The sequence below is a fragment of the Balaenoptera borealis genome, assembly GCF_965194805.1.
Source record: "Balaenoptera borealis genome assembly, chromosome: 21".
NCBI lineage: Eukaryota > Metazoa > Chordata > Mammalia > Artiodactyla > Balaenopteridae > Balaenoptera > Balaenoptera borealis.
The window spans coordinates 18,356,784-18,380,148 of NC_138880.1; the positions used below are offsets into that span (position 1 = coordinate 18,356,784).

The 23,365-nt window shown below is 34.3% G+C and overlaps 1 protein-coding gene and 1 long non-coding RNA gene across 8 annotated transcripts in view; one reads left to right on the forward strand and one right to left on the reverse strand.

The window, feature by feature from the left end:
- The window catches only part of TUSC3 (tumor suppressor candidate 3), a 184,192-nt gene extending 180,789 nt beyond the window's left edge, over positions 1-3,403 (forward strand). For all 7 annotated transcript variants that reach the window (XR_014239093.1, XR_014239094.1, XM_082375040.1 and 4 more), the window contains one exon: positions 2,929-3,403. Coding sequence is in view for 3 of the 7 variants with exons in the window: in XM_082375041.1 (XP_082231167.1) it covers positions 2,929-2,944 (16 nt within the window). In the remaining 4 variants the exon portion in view is untranslated. The remainder of the gene's footprint in view (positions 1-2,928) is intronic.
- LOC309619688 lies at positions 3,182-23,214 on the reverse strand. Its single transcript, XR_014239160.1, has 2 exons — positions 15,288-23,214; positions 3,182-14,921 (listed from the first exon to the last, which is right to left on the reverse strand). It is a non-coding gene; the product is annotated as an uncharacterized lncRNA (long non-coding RNA).
- Between the last annotated feature and the right edge of the window lie 151 nt (positions 23,215-23,365).

Here is a 23,365-nt window from a genome sequence, read left to right on the forward strand (position 1 = left end):
CTTATACTGCTACCTGAGTTAGGGTTGACCATGCATGTATTCACTTGAGAATAAGCCAGCCATGGTAGTCAGTGTTACGCATGTATAGACTACCATGAATTGTCATGAGATTCATTCATGACGGCGGGTGGACAGAAGTTGATTATGGCACCCAAGGCAGCTTCTCCCTCTGAGGAAACAGACTGCAACACTGAAAAATACATTCCAAATAAGAGGAATATATTCAGTTTTTAGCATTCAGCAGTTTTTAAGTATGATACAAAAGCATTGTATATGTTTTATAATACGCCTTATTAGGAAAGTTAATATCCAAACAGTATTAGAAGCATGAATCTATGAGAACCGTTAGATGATACATCAACATTAGACAGGTAAATGTGAGAAGAGCAAAAAGTATGTCAGACCCTGATACATAGAAATGAGGGAACTTATTTCTTGAGTGATGAAATCAGTATAAAACATTCATACTGGAACACAACTTGGACATTTATATAATAAAAAAATAAAATCAAACATGAACTATTGAATGATTACCTGGAGAATAATAGTTCATACTTTTCTAAGAAACATCTTAACAAAATATTTGACACTTTTGTGCCTCAGGTATTTCCGGTGTCTTGAACAAATGCTTATAACTCTTTATGAAAAAGATTATTTTAAATATAAATTAGATAGTACTCTGCTAGATTAAACTTTTATTTTAGTACAATTAATAGAATGATCAGTTCAAGATTAAATATGTATTTCTCATTTCATAATAATATATAAAAAAAGATTATTTTAACAGTTTTCTAAAAATATTTCAGTTTGGAAAAAACCCTGGCGTAAACAAATACCTTGGTAACTAAGGATTCTTAGTCTATTTCAATATTAAGAAAATACAAAGATCCTTTTACTCTGTGAGTGTAGCAACATATAAAACGTTGTAGAACCTTTTTAACCTTTCCAGCACCAGAAAGGTAGCAAGTATAAAATGACCATAAAGGTCATATTACTATTCTTGCTTTTATGGTGGTAATACTTTTATAGCAGTGCTAAAAGGTGATCTTTAGTATTCCCTCGCTGGAAATGTGCGGACTATTTTTCACACAAAAAAAGAAACTATGAATTCTCAGTTTCTTTTAAGTTATAAATTTTTCAACTTTAATCACAGTTTTAAATATTTTATGATCAGGTTTTCTTTTTTCATTAACCCTTATTCTTCGGTCAGCTTTATCTTCAGGGCAGTCTTTTAATTGAGGACAGAGAAAGCCGAAGTGTTCATCTACACGTGACATATGTACCCGCTTTGCCATCAGTGTTGTTAAGGATTATGTGGATTGAACAGCATCTGTATCTTAATGTTCTGAGGAATTTTACTTCTGACTCTTCATGGCATTGGTTACCCTGGCAGTACTTAAGTCATAACTTATTATCTCAAAAAATAGAAGCAATGTCTTGTTGCATCTAGATATCAGCACAATGATTTCTGTCTTGTAATTTAGTAATTCCTCAGAAACAGATACAGAGTAATAAAAAGTTTAGTTTGTATTACATAATTACTTTATTATATAATGTAAACCAATATAGATAACATATATTTAAAATATATGTCTAAATATTTTATATAATGTTTTATAATACATATATTTACTTTTACCATACAGTATCACCAGGATTACAAAATATTAGCATATAGTATCACCAGGATTATAAAATATTAGCACTGGAAAGAGCTTTAGAAATCATCCAAAACAACCGTTCTTTTCACTAATGAGGAAACCGAGGTTCAGAAAGACGAAGTAACATATGCCTAGGATATTATAATTTAAATGTTCAAGTATTAAACTTACTAGTTTGAACAGTTTCCCAACTACATGGCTTTTCAACTATAGTAACCATTAATATATTTTTTTAATATTTAGTTAAGAATTGGTTCATCTCTGGTTGTCCTAAAGTTATGTTGTCAAGACTTTAGAAAAAAAAGTTGCTACCTGTTAGCAGAAAGGTACGAATAACCAACAAAAGCTTAAAGAATGTTATTTAAATTGACTCACGATTTTACAAACTTAAATTTCTTTTCATAGGTTAAAGTTTTGCTTAGGGAAGTTAAGAGAGGAAAAATAGTTACTTTTTACTTGTATTTCTATATGTACATATAGAAATACATATTTGTGTTGTTTCATCAGAATCTGATGATATTTTTATTATGATTTATAATACATTCTTTTTTGGCTGTTCAATATAATGAAATTATAAAATCCTTAAAAGTCTTTAGTTATTTTAAGAAATGCATTATAGATTAAATAACCAGAAAAAAATATTTTGTTTAGGACATTGAAATGGCCCACTCCAAATATGTGTTTCAATCCATTCCCTTTTCTTCCCCTACATTGTCAGTTTAAATGCCAATTTAACTAATGGTCTAGCTAACAATGAGAATGGCTCACAGAAGTTACCCATTGGGAGATTAGGATTGACATGTACACACTGCTATATTTAAAATAGATAACCAACAAGGATCTACTGTATAGCACAGGGAACTCTGCTCAATATTCTGTAATAACCTAAATGGGAAAAGAATTTGAAAAAGAAGAGATAGATGTATATGGTATATGTATAATTGAACCATCTTGCTGTACACCTGAAACTAACACAACATTGTTAATCAACTATTAAAAAAAAAAAAAAAGAAGTTACTCAAACATAAACACCACAAGTTCAAGTTCTTATCAACAACTGCTTCCACCCCTGACCTATTCTTACCACAAGCCTGATCCCATTACAGGAACTAGTTCAGAGAAACTGCCCTGATACAAAAATTAGAATGAGGTGAAATAATGTAACTATGACATTTTTATTTTATATTTACATGTACTAATTTAGAATGGAATAAAAAGCACATGGTGTTTTCTTTATTTTCAGCACAGAATTTTCTTTCTTTTTCAGCTTTTTAATTAAATGAAGCCGAGTGGGATTTGCATAAAGTGAATGTTTACCATGAAGACAAAGTGTTCCTGACATACTAGTTCAAATACTTGAGTTCATTTCCTTGCTGATTGTGATAATCCAGCTGTTTCTTGTACAATTTTTTTAAACGTGAGTTTTCCTAGTAAACTTAATTCATAGACATGGATGGTTAAATTTAATATGAAAAGAACAAAGGCATCATTGAAGTGTTTTTCAAGCATATTATATTCACTGTATGCGATAGGTTGAAATAAATGACAGTGCAGTTATGAATTCATGCTTTTAAACTGTTCACTCACTAGTAAAGAAAACCACAATGTTAGTAAAGGAAAACTATGAAATGTATCTTAATTCTTGGGATTGTACAGAGATAGGTGTATGCATGAAAATATGTGATGTACTGAAAAATTATACTTTCTGCAGTTTCAGTATAAAGGACATGTATGGTTACAAATAGTGTTTTGTTATTATTCATCATAACTAGATAAAGGAGATAGGACAGGGAGCTGGATGAACAGTGCTCAGATGCCTACGCTGGGACATGGAGGTCCTTCCCAGAATATAAATGTAAAGCCAACATGACTAAATCAACATGCCTCAAGGCATCAGGCAACGAAAGCAACACACCACAACTAGGAATTAATTCTTCTCCAACTTTAGAAGTGTCACCCAAGAATCCAGACTTACAACCACAAAACTAACCCACTATGGACATTTTCCCCTTGTGTTATATGGAAGAAGCTTGCCATCAAAACCTTATTCCCGGACCCAGATATAGATTAGTTATCCTAATATGAGGGACTCAATGACGCTTTCTTGAAAATCAAATATAGGAGTGTAACCATTATTATGTTTGTATATTGTATTTTAGTTTATAAAGCACTTTCCCATATGTTACGGTAGTTTTTTCTTCACATCAACCCTGTAAACTAGACAGGAATTTAGACAGGAAATGTAAATTTTATCTGACTTATTTAAGTACTGGAAGCTGAAAGCCACAAAGAAAAAATAGAGCTTGTAACTGGGCTTTCAAACTCTCAAACCTGAATTTCTATTTTCTGTGGTGCTTCCTAAAGAAGGATTTAGAAACAGTTATTTAGTAAGCTCAATAAACTTTTTTTTTAGGCTTCGTTATCTAATTTTCATTAAGATCTTAGTAATAGACCATGGAGAACTTTGTTAGTTGAGAGTTCCACCTATGTAGTCTCAAACCAGGACCCAGGTGTATATCCAGTGACCCTACCCATTGTGTATCTATGAAATTCAGTAAAGAATTGGAAATATAAAAGCCTACAAGGGTATATGAAGTTAAATCCCAGGGCAGTATGTGTGCTAGCAGGAAGAAAGCTATCTTTTCAAAACACAATTATATTCAGCAAAAATTACGAAGTAAATTCTGAACTATGTTAACGCTATTACATATTCCCAAAATCTATTATTAAAAATCACATTCATTCCCCTAGTTCCTGTTCACAGATTGATAAATTCAGTATTGGAATGGCATTTATGGAAAAGCCGTTAAGTGATCATAATAATTTGTTTAATGTCTACACCTAGGTAGCATTTGACCTATAAATCTTAATCCATTTAGTACTTTTCTGTTTTCTAAAGTTTATTCAGTACAAACATCAAAATTGGAGTTTGAGGCCAAGTTTTACGTCGAGTAAATGTTTATTAATTACAGTTGCTTATGTCTGTCCCCTTAAAGCTCAAAATTCTTATTAACAACACACATCTAATCTCTCTGTATAAAGCCTGATAAAATGTTTAATCATGACCACAGAGAGTTCTCAGACACTGTGACTGAGGTAAGGAAAACTTCCCTATCTCAGATTAGTAAAAAAAATTCTAGCCTACATTCTGTAATTTTCTCCAAATATTAAAAATATGCCAACTATGAAAACAATTTTTTTTTCAGAATTTCAGTTTAAAAAGATGTGGCTTCTCTATAGACAATTGTTGCATTAGGGAAAGGGAAAAATCTGCCTTAAAATAAGTTGTTACTGGAAAGTGCTACAGAGAGTGGCTCAAATGCAGTTTGCTTTCAGAATGTAGCATGTGGAAAATCACATACAAAATATATTATCTTTACCTTTCCCAAATATTTTAAATTGAAAAATTAATTTGTATGTGCTATGTTATATCCTCCAATGTCACTTCAGCTAGATTCACTGCATGCAAGACTCCCTTAAAAATGTATTATATGTTTAACGATCTCCAGTTAGAATAAGAGGAATTAACTTTCCTACTTAGTTGGAGAGAAAAATCTTAATATAAAATTCCATCTAAAGGAGTAAAATTCCATTTAAATCTTAATATAAAAATTTCATCTATAATAACATCTGATGAATAAAGTGTTCCATTTTCCTTAGCACACTCTTCCTTGCATTAGATATTCACAAGAGTAAGCCCAATAGTGCTGTGTGTTTACTATAATTTTTTTTTTTTTTTTAAGCACATGAAGTAATATCCTTGTCAGTTACAGTTCAGCAAGCATGGTAATTTGGGGAGATGAGATCTTGTCACCAAAGAGCTGGCCAAGTATTCCCTTTCTTGCTGTCATGAGAACCTCTCTAAGGATACATGAAGGGAGTGGTTATTCTAAATAAGGCATGACATACCAAAGATGATAAACATCATGTTTTAAGAAGGACTGGTGACAGGGGCAAACACATTAGCTGTAGCATCTAGGCATAAAACATTTGAGTGGCCTCTCGGAAACTTAATGAACTCCGTGGGCTCTGAGGAACATTAAGTTTAAAACATTAAAACAAGATGCTTTTCATACGCCAGCAGGAAGCTATACTGGGTCTGACCAATAATCTAATAGTACTTTTTCTAATAGTGGGAAAGGATGAGCAGAGTAGCTAGTTACACTCAAAGGGCAGAAGTATGTACATATAAGCCCCTAAATTTCCTTATATAATTCATGAGCATCTGTCATTTTTAAATTTTCCATATTCTTTATCTACTTATATTTCTGAAATATATGCAAACGTTTATATCATAACTACAGTGTAAGTACACAAAGTTTTAATAAAGATCACGTATTCAGACTATAATAGGAAAATCATTTCACATTCACCCAAATGTTGGTGCATTACTTCCATTAAAAATATGCATATATGTCAACAAAAATGGCAGAATGAAGAACTCTAGGGACCTGCCCCCTCCATAGAAACACTAAAAAAACTGGCAAAAACTGATAGAAGTCAGTTTTGTTCAACGTCTGGAAAATAGTTAAAGGCTTACAGAAACCAAATAAATGCTAAAAAACAAACAAACAAGCAAACATAAAACAACTGAAACCCAGGAGGAGAGCTTAATGGCATTTCAACTTACTTTTCCTCCACCCTCCTCCTCAGTCAGCCTCTTAAAAATGGCAGCCAGTGTTCCTAGTGTGGGTGCCTGGTTCTGGAGGAAACAGAACAGACCTTGTTCCCAAAGAACAGTGTTTGTTCTGACCTGTCTGGAGGGTCCTGGGAGAACTGATGCAAGGGTCTTGCCTTTGTTTCACCCAACTCAGGGTAGCAAAAAGGATACACACAGAGGGTGTTTCTCTAAAACTCTGAAGGTAAATGAACATGCTGCTGCCTGGGCAAAAGATAATAGCTGGGATAAACAACAGACACAGAGCTGAAAGCCTGAGAGGAAAACTGGAGAGTGGCATACTTTGGGGAATAAGGGCTTTGAAAAGTACCCACGTATTCTAAGGAATCTAAAAGGACCTGCCAATAACCCAGGGCAGGATGCATCCTCATAAAAAATCTGGAAAGACCTTAAGCTTTTACCTCTTGCTGATCTTTACACCCAAGCCCAAGCAGGAAGTGAAGGCTAAAGCAGAACTGTAAACACCCTAGGTAAGTGGTGAAGGGGCACCACAACACAGAGTCCATCTGCAAAGACCAGGATAGTATTTTCTTTTGTTTCCTTTTATTTCTTTTTGTCTCTAGGCATTTAAGGAAAGCTGTCACACCACTATCTGACCACTAAGCTAATGAAATAGAAACTTCATAGGCCACACATGATAAAGAATAGAGTTTTTACAAAAACAATTTTGAAAAGTCACCAAACAACTACAACCCACAACAAGCAACAAAAACTCTGAAGAGGGAGCAGAATTCAATTTCCAGAGTTGCCATATTGTAGTATTAAGAATGACCAGTTTCAAAAAATAAAAGCATACAACAAAAAAAACATAGTCTGTTCACAGGAAAGAAAAAAATTAGCAGAAAACTATCCCTGAGGAAGCACAGACATTGGACTTACTAGATAAAGACTATAACTGTCTTTAATATACTCAAAGAGCTAAATAAAACCATAAACAACTAAAGGAAACAACTATTTGAAACAATGTCTCAAATGGAGACTATCAGTAAAGAAATAGAAATTATAAAAGGAATCAAATACAAACTCTGAAGCTAAAAAATACCGTAATTGAATTGAAAACTTCATTAGAGGGAATCAACAGTAGAAAAGAAATGTAAGAATCAGTGAACTTGAAACTACATCAATTGAAATGATCCAGTCTGAGGAAAAAAAACAAAACAAAAAGAATGAAGGAAAAATGGGCAATGCCTATGAGACCTAAGAGACCTGTCAGACACCATGAAATAAAAAGTACTGATTCTCAAATATAGCCAGAGGCAGACCAGGTAAAGGAAACAAGTAACTTGTGCTATAGGGCCACCTACTGAAAAACAAAGGCCTCTAACTACCAACCTGTTAAACTGTTAGAATCAAAGTAAAAGACAAGCTTTACCTAAAGAAGAAAGGTATTTGCTACTTCAAAATGTGCCGGTAGAGGAACAACTCATCAAGCACCATGAAAAACCATGGTAACAGAGTCACAAAAAGAAAATGACAATTCTCCAGAAACCAAACTTCAAGTCACAGAACACTGCAACCGGAGAGAATTCAAAATAGCTGTCATGAAGAAACAAGCTACAAAAAAAGTTAGAAAGGCAGTTCAGTGAGCTCAAGAATCAGATTAACAGAAGGAACACTTTACCAAAGAGATTGAAACTCTAAAAAGAAGAACCAAACATAAATTCTGGAGCTGAAGAACTCAATAAATGAGATGAAGAACATATTTGAAAGCACTGGAAATTTGAGTTTGCTAATTTTGTCTTTCATAAGGTCTGCTCTAAGACAGAACTCCAGAAATGATTCAGGTAGAAGAAGAGAGTATTTTTTTTTTAAATGAAGTTTTGTATAAACTGTTTGACTCTATTAGGAAAGACAAAATGAGAATAATGGATATCCCAGAAGGAAAAGAGAGGGAGAAGAAGGGCACAGAGAGTTAAGGAAATATTCGCTGATAACTTCCCAATCTTGGGAAAGTAACTGTATATAAAATCCATGAAGCTAAGAGAACACCTCATTATCTCAACACAAAAAAGACCTTCTCCGATACACATTACAACTGGCAAAAGTCAATGGCACAGAAAAAAATTTTAAAGCAGCCAGAGAAAAAAAGACAGTAACCTACGAAGGAATCCCCATTAGGCTATCAGCTGATTTCCCAGCAGAAACTCTACAGGCCAGGAGAGAATGGACAGACTTGAAGTATCGAAAGAAAAACCCATCAGCCAATAATACTCTGTCCAGCAAAGTTATCCTTCAGATGTGAAGGGGAAACAGAGGATTTCCCAGATGAACAAAAGCTGAAGGAGTTAATCTCCACTAGACCTGCCCTATAAAGAAGTATTGAAAGCAGTTCTACCTGAAACGAAAAGGCAAAAGTACATAAAACTTTGAGTAAAGTCATAGATGGACAGATTCCGAAAATTGAAACTCTGTATCAGGATAGGTTGTTAAACAATTATAGCATAAAAATTAAAGGAAAAAAGCTATAAAAATAACTACAGCTACTTCAATTTGGTAACAAACTCACAAAATAAAAAGGGATCGTTTGAAACAACAAAAACATAAGGGGAAGAAAAGGACTGAAGTCGTATAGGCAAATGAAGATGCTATCAGCAGACAAAGGACTAGTTTATCATTTTATACAAACCTCATAATAACCACAAAACACACTTAGAGCAGAGGCACAACATATTAAAAAGAAGAAACTGACAAAAAACAGAAAACCACAAAACTAAAATGGCAGAAACACAAAGAAAAACAATGGAGTTTTAGAGCAACCATAAAATAAAAAGTAAAATAACAGTACTAAGTCCTCATTTATCAGTAATCACCCTAAATGTACATGAATTGAACTTGCCAATCAAAAGACACAGGGTGTCTTTATGGATTGAAAAAAAATTAGACCCAACTATAAGCTGCCTCTACGAGACTAATCTCAGCTATAAAGACAAACATTGGCTCAAAGTGAAGGGATGGAAGGTGATCCTCCAAACAAATAGCAGCCAAAAGAAAGCAGGTGTAGCCATACTCATATCAGACAAGATAGACTTCAAGCCAAAAAAGGTAACAATAGACAAAGAAGGACATTATATAATGATAAAAGGGACAATTTATCAGGAAAATGTAGCATTTATTACCATATATGCACCTAACATAGGAGCATCAAAATATATAATGCAATTATTAACAGTCTTAAAGGAGACACTGGCAGCAACAAAATAATAGTAGGGGACTTTGACACCCCACTTAAATCAGTGGACAGATGATCCAGACAGAAAGTCAACAAGGAAACAGTGGCCTTAAATGAAACATTAGACCAGATTGACCTAATAGACTTATACACAACGTTTTGTCCAAATGCAGTAGAATACACATTCTTCTCAAGTACACATGGAACATTCAAGGATAGACCATATGTTGAGACACAAAATAAGTCTCAATAAATTTAATATGATTGAAATTATATCAAGCATCTTTTCCAATAAAACTAGAAATCAACTGCATAAAGAAAGCTGGGAAAAAAATCACAAATCTGTGGAAACTGAACAATACACTACTGAACAACTATGAGCTCAAAGAAGTCAAAGTAGAATTTTAAAAGTACCAGAAGACAAGTGGAAATGAAATTGTGGTACCAAAATCTATGAGATACAGCATAAGTGGCACTAAGAGCAAAGTTTATAGCTATACAGACGTACCTCATGAAACAAGAAGATCTCAACAATCTAACCTTACATCTAAAGGAACTAGAAAAAGAACCACCACCACCAACAAAAAGCCCAGAGTTACTAGAAGAAGGAAATAAAGATCAGAGCAGAAAAGAATGAAATAGAGACTAAACATATAATATAAAAGATCAGTGAAACTAAGTGCTGTTTCTTTGAAAAGATAAAATTGACAAAGTTTTAGCTAGACTCACTAAGAAAAAAATGAGAGAAGGCTCATAAATAAAAATCAGAAACAGTAGAGGAGAAATTATAGTGGATAAAAAAGTAACATGAAAGATTATGAAGAATACTATGAACTATACACCAACAAATTGGACAACCTGGAAGAAATGCATAAATTCTTAGAATCATACAAATTTCCAAAACTAAATCAAGAAGGAATAGAAAACCTGACTAGACCAATTACTAGTAAAGAGATTGAAAGACTAATCAAAAACCTCCCCAAACATTAAAGTCCAAGATCAGACAGCTTCACAGGTGAATTCTAGCAAACATTCAAAGAAGATTTACTACCTATCCTTCTCAAATGCTTTCAAAAAACTGAACAGGAGGGAATGCTTCCTACTCATCTCACAAGGCCAACATTACCTTGTACCAAAACCAAACAAGGACAACACAGACATCAACACCGATGCAAAAATACTCAAAAAAATTAGCAAACAAAAGCCAACAATAAATTTAAAAGATCATACGCCATGATCAAGTGGGATTTATTCCAGTGATGTAAGAATGGTTCAACATTTGCAAATCAACCAACAAGATATACCACAAAATGAAACAAAAGCGTATGATCATCTCAGTAATGCAGAAAAAGCTTTTGACAAGATTCAACACTTATTTATGATTAAAAAACTCACAAGAGGTATAGAAGAATACCTAAACATAATAAAGGCCATATATGACAAACCACAGCTATCACACTCAACAGTGAAAAACTGAAAGCTGTCCCTCTAAGATCAGGGACAAGACAAGGATGCCCACCCTTGCCACTCTTTTTCAACATAGTATTGGAAGTACTAGCCAGGCCAATTAGGCAAGACAGAGAAATAAACATTGAAATTGGAAAGAAAGTAGTAAAATTGTCACTAAAGATGACATGATCTTATATATAAAAAAACCATAAAGACTCCACCAAAAAACCAATAAAAATAATAAAAGGATACAAAGTTTCAGGGTATAAAAATCAATATACAAAAAGATGTTGCTCTTCTATACACTAAAAATGAACTCACTGAAAGAGAAACTAAGAAAACAATCCAATTTACAGTCACAGCAAAAAAGAATAAAATAAATTGGACAAAGGTGGTAAAAGACCTGTCCACTAAAAACTCTAAGACACTGTTGAAAGAAACTGAAGACACGAAGAAGGAGGAAGATATTTTGTGCTCATGGATTGGAAGAATTAACATTACTAAAACGTCCATATTACCTGAAGCAATCTACAAATTCTGTGAAATCCCTATCAAAATCCCAATGACATTTTTTACAGATTTAAAACAAAAAATCCTAAAATGTGTATGGAACCACAAAAGAACTTGAATAGCTAAAGGAATTCTGAGAAAAAAGAAAGCTGGAGATATCACACTCCCTGATTGCAAATTATACTACAAAGCTATAGCAATCAACACAGCATGGTATTAGCAAAAAAAAAAAAAAAAAAAAAAGACATAAAGATCAATGGAACAGAACTGAGAGCTCAGAAATAAGCCCAGACATACAGCAGGACAATTAATTTAAAACAAAGGAACAAAGAACATACAGTGTAGAAAGGATTACCTCTTCAATAAATGGTGTTGAAAAACTGGACAGCCACATGAAAAAGAAGGAAAAGACATTTTTTTGTACCATACACAAAAATTAACTCAAAATGGATTAAAGTTGAATATAAGACCTAAAACCATATAAAATTCCTAGAAGAAAACATAGGCAGTATGCTCTTTGACTTAGGTCTCAGCAATATCTTTCTGGATATGTCTCCTTAGGCAAGGGAAGCAAAAGCAAAAATAAACAAATGGGACTACATCAAATTAAAAACTTCTGCACAGTAAAGGAAATCACCAACAAAATTAAAAGATCTACCAATGGGAGAAGATATTTGCAAGTCATATCTGATAAGGAGTTAATGTTCCAAATATATAAAGAACTCATAACAAAAAACAATTCAATCAAAAAAATGGGCAGATCTGAATAAACATTTTTCCAAAGACACAGATGGCTAACAGGCACATGAAAAGATGTTCATCACTAATTATTAGGAAAATGCAAATCAGAACCACAATGAGATATCACCACACACCCATCAGAGTGGCTATTATCAAAAACGCAAGAAATAACAAGTGTTGGCAAGAACGTGGAGAAAAGGGAACCCTCATAAACATACTGTTAGTGGGAATGTAAATTGGTGCAGCCGCTAGGGAAAACATTATGGAGGTCCCTCAAAAAAGTAAGAATAGAACTACTATATGATCGAGATATTCAACTTTTGGGTATTTATCCAAAGATACAAAACCACTAACTTGAAAAGACATATGCACCTCTATGTTCATTGCAGCATTATTTACAACAGCCAAAATATGGAAAGATATGGACACAATCCAAGTACCCATTGATGGATGAATGGATAAAGATGTGTGTGTGTGTTTGTGTGTGTATACACACACACATATATACATGCCTATATACAATAGAATACTAATCAACCATAAAAAGCATAAAATCTTGACATTTATGACATGGAGCTTGAGACTATTATGCTAAGTGAAATAAGTCCAACAGAGTAAGGCAAATACCATATAATTTCACTCATATGTGGAATATAAAAAATAAATGAATAAACAAAACAAACACATAGATACAGAGAACAGATTAATGCTTCCCAGAGGAAAGGAGGGAGCAGGGTGGGGGAGGGTGAAATGGGGTCAACTGTATGGTGATGGATGGAAACTAAACTTTTGGTGGTAACCACGCTGCAGTGTATATAAAAGTTGATTTATAAGTTTCTTGTGTACATTATATAATGTTACAAACCAATGTTACCTTGTTTTTTTTTTAAAAAAAGGTATGGTACATGCAGAAAAGTACTTTTCTGAGACTGATAGCTAATATTCTTCTACTTAGAGGCACCAAGTTTATATATATAACCCAATATATTCAGAAAGGTTTGAGAGACATAAAAATGTTGTTCATTCATGTATACCTTTGTCCATAAAATGTTTTTAATATTTAAAAAAATATAGCCAACTATATGCTGTCTATAAGAAACTCACTTTATCTCCAAAGACACAAATATACTAAAATGAATACGTGGAAAAAGATATTCCATGCAAATGGTAACCAAAGAGAAAAAGGCAAATAGAGGACAAAAACAATGCTATAAGCCAGTAAATTCTAACATATATACAACACTCCACCAATACCAGCATGATACACATTCTTCACCAGTTCACATGTTAACATTCTCCAGTACAGACTATTTTAGAAAGTCTCAGTAACTTTTAAAATATCAAAATAATACAAAGTAACTTCTCCAACCACAATGGAACGAAACTAAAAAAAAAAAAAAATCAGTAACAGAAGGAAAACTAGAAAACTCACAAGTACAGTTGACACTTGAACAAGGTGGGGTTAATCTGCATATAACTTATAGTTAGCTCTCTGTATCCACAGTTCCTCTGCATCCATGGATTCAACCAACCGCAGGCCATGTAGTACTGTTTACTATTTACTATGGAAAAATCTGTGTATAAGTCAATTTGTGCAGTTCAAACCTACATTGTTCAAGGGTCAACTCTATGTGGAATTAAACAGCACACTGTTAAGCAACCAATGGGTCAAAGGAAAAAAATATTACAAGGGAAATTAGAGAATACCTGGAGATGAATAGAAGAAAAAACACTTTATGCCAAAACTTATGGGATGCAGTGAAAATAATACTCAGAGGGATATTTATAGCAACAATGCCTATATTTTTTAAAATCTTAAATCAGTACCGTAACCTTATATCTTAAGGAACTAGGGAAAGAATAGCAATCTAAGTCCAAATGTAGCAGAAGGAATGAAATAATAAAAGAACTGGAGGAGAAACAAACAAAATAGAGAATAGAGAAACAACTGAAAAAGTCAAGGAAACCAAAGCTTGATTCTTTAGCTAAAGGTTTGTCAATTTTGATGACCTTTTCAGACTCACTAAGTAAAAAAAAAAAAAAAAAAAACAATTCTAATTACTAAAATCAGAAATGAAATTGAGAGCGTTAACACCCTACAGAAATTATAGAGTACTATAAACAACTGTACAACTACAAATTAGATAACCTAGATGATATAAATTCATAGAAACATAACTACCAAAAGTGAATCAAGAAGATAACAGAAAATCTGAACAGACCTATAACAAGAAAATCAAATCAGTTTTTAAAAAGCTCCCAATAAATAAAAACGCAATACCAGATGGCTTCAAACATTTGGTAGAATTCACCAATGAAGAAGAATGAACACTAATCCTTCTTAAGCTCTTCCCCAAAAAATGGATGATGGAATACTTCCTAACTAATTTTATGTGGCCAGTGTTTACTCTGATACTAAAACCAGGAAAAGACACTATAATAAAATTATAGACCAGTATCCCTTATGACTGCATGCAGAAATCCTCAACAAAGTATTAGCAAATCTAATCCAGCAGCATATTAAAAGTTTTATACAGCATGACCAAGTGGGGTTTATTCCAGCAATGTAAAGGTGGTTTAACTGATAAAAAAAATTCAGTGTAACAGACTACATTAATAGAATGAAGGCAGGAAAGCTACACAGTATTACTAGTTGATGAAGAAAAATCATTTGGCAAAATTCAATACACTTTCATTCTTAAAAAGTCTCGGGCTTCCCTGGTGGTGCAGTGGTTGAGAATCTGCCTGCCAATGCAGGGGACAGGGATTTGAGCCCTGGTCTGGGAAGATCCCACATGCCACAGAGCAACTGGGCCCGTGAGCCACAATTACTGAGCCTGCGCGTCTGGAGCCTGTGCTCCACAACAAGAGAGGCCGCGATAGTGAGAGGCCCGCACACCACGATGAAGAGTGGCCCCCGCTTGCCACAACTAGAGAAAGCCCTCGCACAGAAACGAAGACCCAACACAGCCATAAATAAAATAAATTAATTAAAAAAAAAAAAGAAGTTAGGTTCAACTTAAAAATTAAAAAAAAAAAAGTTACTATCTGTGACAGTTTAAAAAAAAAAAGTCTCAACAAACTACAAGTTAGAAGAGAACTTCTTCAGCTTGATAAAGGACATTTGTGAAAAATATACAGTAGCATCATACTGAATAATGAAAGACTTAAAGCTTTCGCCTTAAGGAACATGAGAATACCCCCTTTCACCACTTCTATTCAACACTGTACTAGATGTTCTAGCCAGAACAATTCAGCAAGAAAAAGAAATGAGACAACAAAATTTGAAATGAAGACATAAAACTATTAACAGATGACATGATCTTTATATATTAAAAATATCCTAAAGAATTTTTAAAAAGTAAATGATTTCAGAGTTACAGGATACATGATCAACATGCAAAAATCAGCAGTTATTTCTATATATTAACAATGAACAATCTGAAAAGGAAATTAATAAAAGTTCCATTTAAGGTAGCATCAAGGAGAGTAAGATACTTTCGAATAAATTTTAATCAAGGACCTAAAAATATAAAACTTTGCTGTGACAAATTAAAGAAGACCTAAATAATGGAAAAACATCCTGTGTTCATGTATTGGAAAACAATATTGTTAAGACAGCAATATTCTCCAAAGCAATCTGCAGATTTAATATAATCCCTATTAAAGTCCAGTGGGCTTTTTGCAAAAATAAGCAAGCTGATTCCAAAATTCACATGGAATTGCAAGGGGCCCTCAATAGCCAAAACAACGTTGAAAAAGAGGAACAAAGTTGGAAGACTCACATGTCCCAATTTTGAAACTTACTTCAATGCTTCAGTAATGGAAATATTGGTACTGACAACTACAAGGTCCCCAAAATAGGCACTGGCATAAGGATAAACATGCAGATGAATAGAACAAAATTGAGAGCCCCAAAATATACCTCTAGTCTCTGTTCTTTTAGTTTTTGACAAGGGTGCCAAGATCTTTCAATGAAGAAAGAATAATCTCTTCAAGAAGTGATAATGGGACAGCTGGATTCCCACAGGCAAAAGAATGAAGTTGGACACTTACCTCATGCCATTTACAAAAAACTAACTCAAAATGAATCAAAGACCTAAATATAGGAGCTAAAACTTGAAACTCTTAGAAGAAAGCATAGGCATTAAATCTTCATGATCTTAGATTTGGCAATGGTTTCTTGGATATGACACCAAAAACACAAGCAAGAAAAATAAATTGGACTTCAGCAAAATTAAAAACTTTTGTGCAAAAGACATTTTCAAGAGAGTGAAGAGACAATCCACAGAATGGGAGAAAATATCTGCATATCAAATCTAATAAGGATCTAATATCTAGAATATATAAAGAATTTTACAAGTCAATAACAAAAAGATAAAGTCCCAAATAAAAATGGATGTTGTGGGTTGAACTGGGTTCCACCCAAGAAAGATACATGAAAGTCCTAAGAACAGTACCTCGGAAGGGCTGGTTTGGAAATAGAGTTTCTGCAGATGTAATTTGTTAATATGAGGTCATACTGTAATAGGGTGGACCCCTAATACAGTAAGACTGGTGTCCTTAGACAAAGGCAACTATGTGAAGACAGACAAAGGGAGAATTCCATATGGAGGATTGGCAGGATGCAGCTACAAGTCAAAGAATGCTAAGCATGCCAGCAAACCACCAGAAGCTAAGAAGAGACAAGGATGGATTCCCGTGAAGATTTCGGGGGGAACATGGCCCTGCCAACACCTTCATTTTAGACTTCTAACCTCCAGAACATGGAGGCCATGAATTTCTGTCATTTTTTGCCATCCAGTTTGTGGTACTTTGTTGCAGGAGCCCTAAGAATCTAATACAATAGGCAAAGACTTGCGTAAACATTAGGACAAAGATACAAAACCAGCCAACAAACACATGAAAAGATGCTCAATGTCATTAGTTATTAGGCAAATGCTAAATCAAAATCAAAATGAGATACCATTTCACACCTACCAGAAAGGCTGCAATTTAAAAAGAAAAAGAACAAGTGTTAGCAAGCCTGTGGAAAAGTGGGAGCGCACATTCACACATTACTAGTGTGAATGTCAAATGAATAAGCTGCTTTGGAAACAATTTAATGGTTTCTCAATAAATTAAACATATAATTACCATATGACCCAGCAATTCCACTCCTAAGTATATACCCCAAAGAACTGAAAACAGATGTTCAAACAAAAATGTGTACATGAATGTACATAGCAGCACTATTTATAATTGTCAACAGATGGAACAACCCAAATGGCCATTAGCTGATGAACGAATAAACAAAATGGGTGTATCCATGCAATGAAACATTACTCAGCCATAAAAAGGAATGAATTGCTGATACACGCTAAAACATATGAACCTTGAAAACATTATGTTAAGTGAAAGGATCCAGACACAAAAAGCCAATTCCATTTATATGAAATGCCAACAACAGAAAAATCTATAGAGATAGAGAGCAGATTAGTGGTAGCCAGAAGCCAGGGGGCAGGAGAAACATGGGGCGTGACTACATAATGGGTTTAGGGTTTTCTTTTGGGGTGACAAATATTCTGGAACTAGGTAGTGATGATTGTTGAACAACATTGTGATGTAATTAATACACTGAATATACTCATTAAAATGGTTAAAATGGTAAATTTTATGGTTTGTTTTTTTTTTTTTACCACCACAAAGAAATTACACATGTAACTATTTAAAAAAAAATTTTTTTTGGCAACCTAAAACCAGTGCTATTCAAGAAGACATGGTCCCGTCATCTGGACTTTCAGAGTCTAAATTAGGTACGTAATGACCAAAAAGGTAGATTTACAGATATACACATATGTATATATAAATAAAATATTCTTAATGGTAAAAAGGCAAAATTCTTTTATAGAAATGAGGCATTGCTTATGAATGTGCCTTTTTTTTCCCTGTTGTATTGTGCCTTTGTATAGGAGTAAAGAGGTTGATCAGTGTGGAAAACATGAGAAAAATGGGCAGAAAACAAGATAAACCAATGTAGAAAAAGGAAATCAAGTTAAATGGTGGGGAGGGGTGTGAGATTGTTTTTCGATTCTTTTTCTTTATTTCTTCTGAAATTTTACTATATGGTTTTTAGATATAGAAAAGATGTGCCTGTCTAATTCACTGCTTTTCAAATGCCTGGTAGTTTCTGCATTGTACAGCACATTTAGTGTATCACTACGCAAGGGACAGTAGCCTTGAAGAATATCTTCACTGGTGATTGCTTTTATATCAGCATCTTTTCAGCTGATTATGAAAAAAATTCATTCTCATAAAGAGAAGCTTTTAAAAGTTCTCATAAAGCTTTTTAATTTCTGGTGCCTCATTTTCACCTATGATCATGTAGCTACACTTTTTTCTATGACCCCTAAGGAAGAAGGCACTGCTATATTTAGCACATGTTTTTAGATTCCTTTATGAAAGGACGAATTCCTGAAAGTGTGAGCACGTGGCTTGCCATTCCTCTGGGAGAGAAGACTGTTGCTTGATACTTAGGGAATACTATTTCTGAAGCATCTTTGCAATACTTGATGTGTCAATATGCTGTTTTCAAATTTCAGTCCTATCTCAAAACGCATGGATTTAGATTTGTTATTTGCCCATGAATTCATATTTGCAAGGTTCAATGCAGCTTTTTAACCTTCTCTGTATTATCATAATTTGGTGTTTAAGAAATTTTAACATTTAGTGTCACTGTGCTAGATATTCAAATCCATTTTTAACATTCTTCGGGGGCCTTTTAGTAGTATTTTTTGCCACATTCCTATTGTCTCTAATTGGCAATGAGCTATATTATCATTTAAATATTTCTTCTTAATGGTCTTACACTCTACCATTGCAAAATACGTTATTTTAAGGCCTTCTTTGGATATTATGATCATTTAAAGTGATGTCTTCCAAAAGAATTTTATAAATCTCTGTGAGATTAAGCCTTTATTGTGTGAAAAAAATCAAGGTAACATGATTACCATCACACACTTATTGCGGGGTGAGAGGTGTTACCAAGCTGTTCCCAACATGAAAAAAGGCATAACTTGCCTCTGGCTTTCCCATAGTCCCTATTCCCTTTACTTCAATCCTCATTACTTATGAAGGGAGATTTAATTTTATCCTATCTTGGTGACAGGGCACAAAAATTAATGGGTAGAAGATCTTACATCTCTACGTATGCTGCTTAAATATAAGCTTGAATATGTAAATTTAGTCTTGTGCTGTGCTAGATGTTAGTGGGTCAAGGAGGAAACACAGAGTCCCACAACTCGAGCAGATTCAAAGTATATAAATAATACTAACTTTCGGGACTTCCCTGGTGGCACGGTGGCTAAGAATCTGCCTGCCAATGCAGGGGACATGGGTTCGAGCCCTGATCCGGGAAGATCCCACATGCCGCAGAGCAACTAAGCCCGTGGGCCACAACTACTGAGCCCAAATGCTGCAACTACTGAAGCCCGTGCACCTAGAGCCTGTGCTCTGCAACAGGAGAAGCCACCGCAATGAGAAGCCCACGCACCACAATGAAGAGTAGCCCCCGCTCGCCGCAACTAGAGAAAGCCCGTGCGCAACAATGAAGACTCAACACAACCAAAAATAAATAAATTAATTAATTTATAATAAATAAATACTAACTTTTTATATGGCACCTCTAACTTTGAAATTTTTGCACATATATTATCTTATTTGAGCCTTTCAGCTTCTTATAGCTGATAAGGCAAGTATAACTACAGATTTTGTATTGACAGTTGCCTACAGCACAGAGGAAAATAAATGCTCCAAGATTGATGGGCTGTGATGCCTACTGGCTAACTGTTCCCGATTCATCCTCTTTTCTTCTCTCTGAAATTCCCTTTTAAAGTATCACATACCCACATATATAAGGACACAGAAAGTATAAATTCATGAAAGTTCTGAAAAAGTAAAGCTACTGATGTACAGTTTTGTCAGTTTCTTGAAGGAATTCACCTAACTTCAGTGTAGATGGACCAGATTAGAAATGATGAGCAAGGAGTCTGTGCTTAAATCTCAAACAAAAACAGCATTTAAATCTCAAACAAAAAGAGCATTTGAAGAACACCATTTCCTTCTCCTTACCCACCAGTCCCAATGTGTCCTCACTTCGGAGATTCAGAGCCCAATACAATCAGGCAAAAAAATTTGGCTAACAAAACTCTTGCTCCCACCCAATTAAGAGTCACTGCTCAGGTACCAAAGCTACTGATTTCCATAAAAAGTCGGTTTACTGTATTCATTCTGGAAACTATAATTAGCACTAAGGTAACAACCTTAAGTGAGAAAGAGAAAGTGTTGCCAGTAACAAACCATCTTCCTCGATAATGGTGTCTTTTTAGGGTGCTGGGAATAACAGACAGAAAGACAAGGCAGAAATCTTTGGGCTCTAATATTGTATTAGATGTTACTAATTATCTACTACACCAGGGGACTAAATTCAGGTCTGACTCAAAGAAGAAAACTATGAACAAAGATTTTATAAATGCAACCATCTTTTCTCTTTTATTCTGCTGCCAACATTTATCATTACCACACTGAGCACAGTATAAAAGGTACCTTATGCCATTCATCTAAAAAATCATTATTTACCTAGATTTTTATACTAAAAAAGAGATGTGTGTATTTCCAAAAGTACTTTTCCCAAAATATAACTTCACCTTATAGAAAGGGGACTATAAGTGGCCTCAAAAGGTGATTATCTGGGAATGCAAGTTATAGCAAGAAACTTTTTATGCATGTTATTCTGCTTTGGGTTGTTAGATATCAAACAATGAATAAAGAATGAGGCATTTAAAAGTTTTGTTTTTCTGAGTTTACATTACTTCTATTTGAATATTAAACCCCCAGGGCTCTAGAACATTACCTCTCCAAAAAGCTAGTTTTAATAATGTTTCAGGAGTAGGGCTGGGGTTGGGATATTCTGTTTCAGTTATGCTCATATGCATCCTGCGAAGTTACTAGGAGGAGTCCACCTTTAGCATTATCTTTTCTCCATAATACTTGTAGAAAAAGAGTAATGGTATATACTATTTGAGGTTTTCCATAAAGAAATACCATGATCCATGGGATCAAGGAAAAAACCCATATATCTCCAGCGTGAGAAACCAGGACCTTGGATAAAGGCTATATCCTTGGAGTGTGAAAAGGATGGAGAAGAATAGGGTAGCAACCCTAGCAAAGCCCTGTAATTAGAAAATGTACTGCCAATAAAGAACCTTGATTTCTATTATTAAATCAGTAGAAATTTAATAATATTTAATAATATGGAGCCTATGAATAGTTTCTGTTACATAGAAAGAACTATTACATCAAATTTACAAGACAAAACTGTCCATTAAGAAGTATATTATCACAAAAAAGTGAAAAGGCTATATTGAAACACTGGGAGTAGTAGTTTATATAAAGTATTATTACTCACCTTTAGATAAGCAATTCCAAACACATACAACTATCATCTATTTTTAAAGATATTCAGAAGAGTCACTTTTATATTTGAAAGATGTAATAAAAGCCACACATAAAAAAGTAGGTTGTAATATTTAAACAAAACATTTTATTATCTAAGCCAATTTCTTTTACCCTTGTTCTCAACGGCAAGGGAGAATAAATCATTTCTTTCTAATTATTGAATTCCCTTCCAGTCTTTTCTTATCCATGTGCAATCAATTTTCCTTAATAAAGTTTGCTTTCCAGATGCTAAAAATTGTTAGAATGCTCTGTCTTTTGTCTCCTATTCCTATTTATACTTGAATGCAAGTGTCTAGTGAGCACCAACTTTGTTTTGGAATTCTTGGTCTCTATCGGTCCAAGAATTTCTCTCAGGAGTTGGGAGGGAACATTTCTGGAAGAGTTTCAAGAGATAGAAGAAGTATCTTTGCCTTCCATATATTTCCATCAATCTTGGCCTTTTGCCACTCTTCTTTGTACACCAACAGGTATAGACTACTCTGAACCTGGAATCTCAGCATCCCCTAGACAGATTATGAGACAGAGATTAGAGGCATAAAGAATGGAAGTAGTGGTGCAGATTCTTGAATAGGGGATTCATTTCAGTGACATGCTGATGGATCTTCTGGAATTTAAGAGTGGTAGTAAAAACTTTCATGATATTGTTGTAGATTACACTCTGACACTAGCCAGATCCTTGACATACTCAAGGAATTTGTCTAAAGAGCTGCACAAATGCCCCAAATTTCAACTTAGTCAATTTATTAATTGAATTTTCATGCTATACTGTCCAATATGTTCACTAGTAAATAAACATAGAAAAATGAAAGCTGATTTATGTTTTCGATAAGATGCAGACAACAAAAAGGATCATGTCCATAGCAGTGTAAAGTAAGATGAAAGGGGACATGATTAAGATAGAGTGTAGGATCAAAAGGAGATGGTAGTGGTGAGACTATGTAGGAAAAAAATTGAAAAAAACAATTACAAACTAAATTAAAGAGATTAATAGAGGCAAATCTGTAGGAAATTAACTCAGTGTGGTAGAGAAAAATTTGAGACTGTAAGAATTCCCAAGGGGAATGAAGACATTAAAACAGTGAGCAAAGACATAAAAAGAAATGAATATTCAGTCAAAAAATAATAGACACTCTTAAGGAAGATTATCATAACTGAAATTGAAGTAGTAATCAAATATATCATAAAAGAAAGCTTTCCTGTACTAAATAAATAATCTGGGGCTTCCCTGGTGGTGCAGTGGTTAAGAGTCTGCCTGCCAATGCAGGGGACACGGGTTCGAGCCCTGGTCCGGGAAGATCCCACATGCCACGGAGCAACTAAGCCTGTGCACCACAACTACTGAGCCTGTGCTCTAGAGCCTGCAAGCCACAACTACTAAGCCCATGTGCCACAATTACTGAAGCCCGCGCGCCTAGAGCCCATGCTCCGCAAAGAGCAGCCCCTGCTCACCGCAACTAGGGAAAGCCTGCATACAGCAAAGACCCAAAGCAGCCAAAAAAAACAAACAAACAAAAAAAGACTTTAAATAAATAATCTGAGTTTGAAGACTAAATGATTTAACATGTTACAGAATAAGCTAATAGAAGAAACTAATCCCAAGATACATCCTCAAGAAATCATTAATTTCAAGACAAACGTGGGGGGCGGAATTCTATAGCCTGA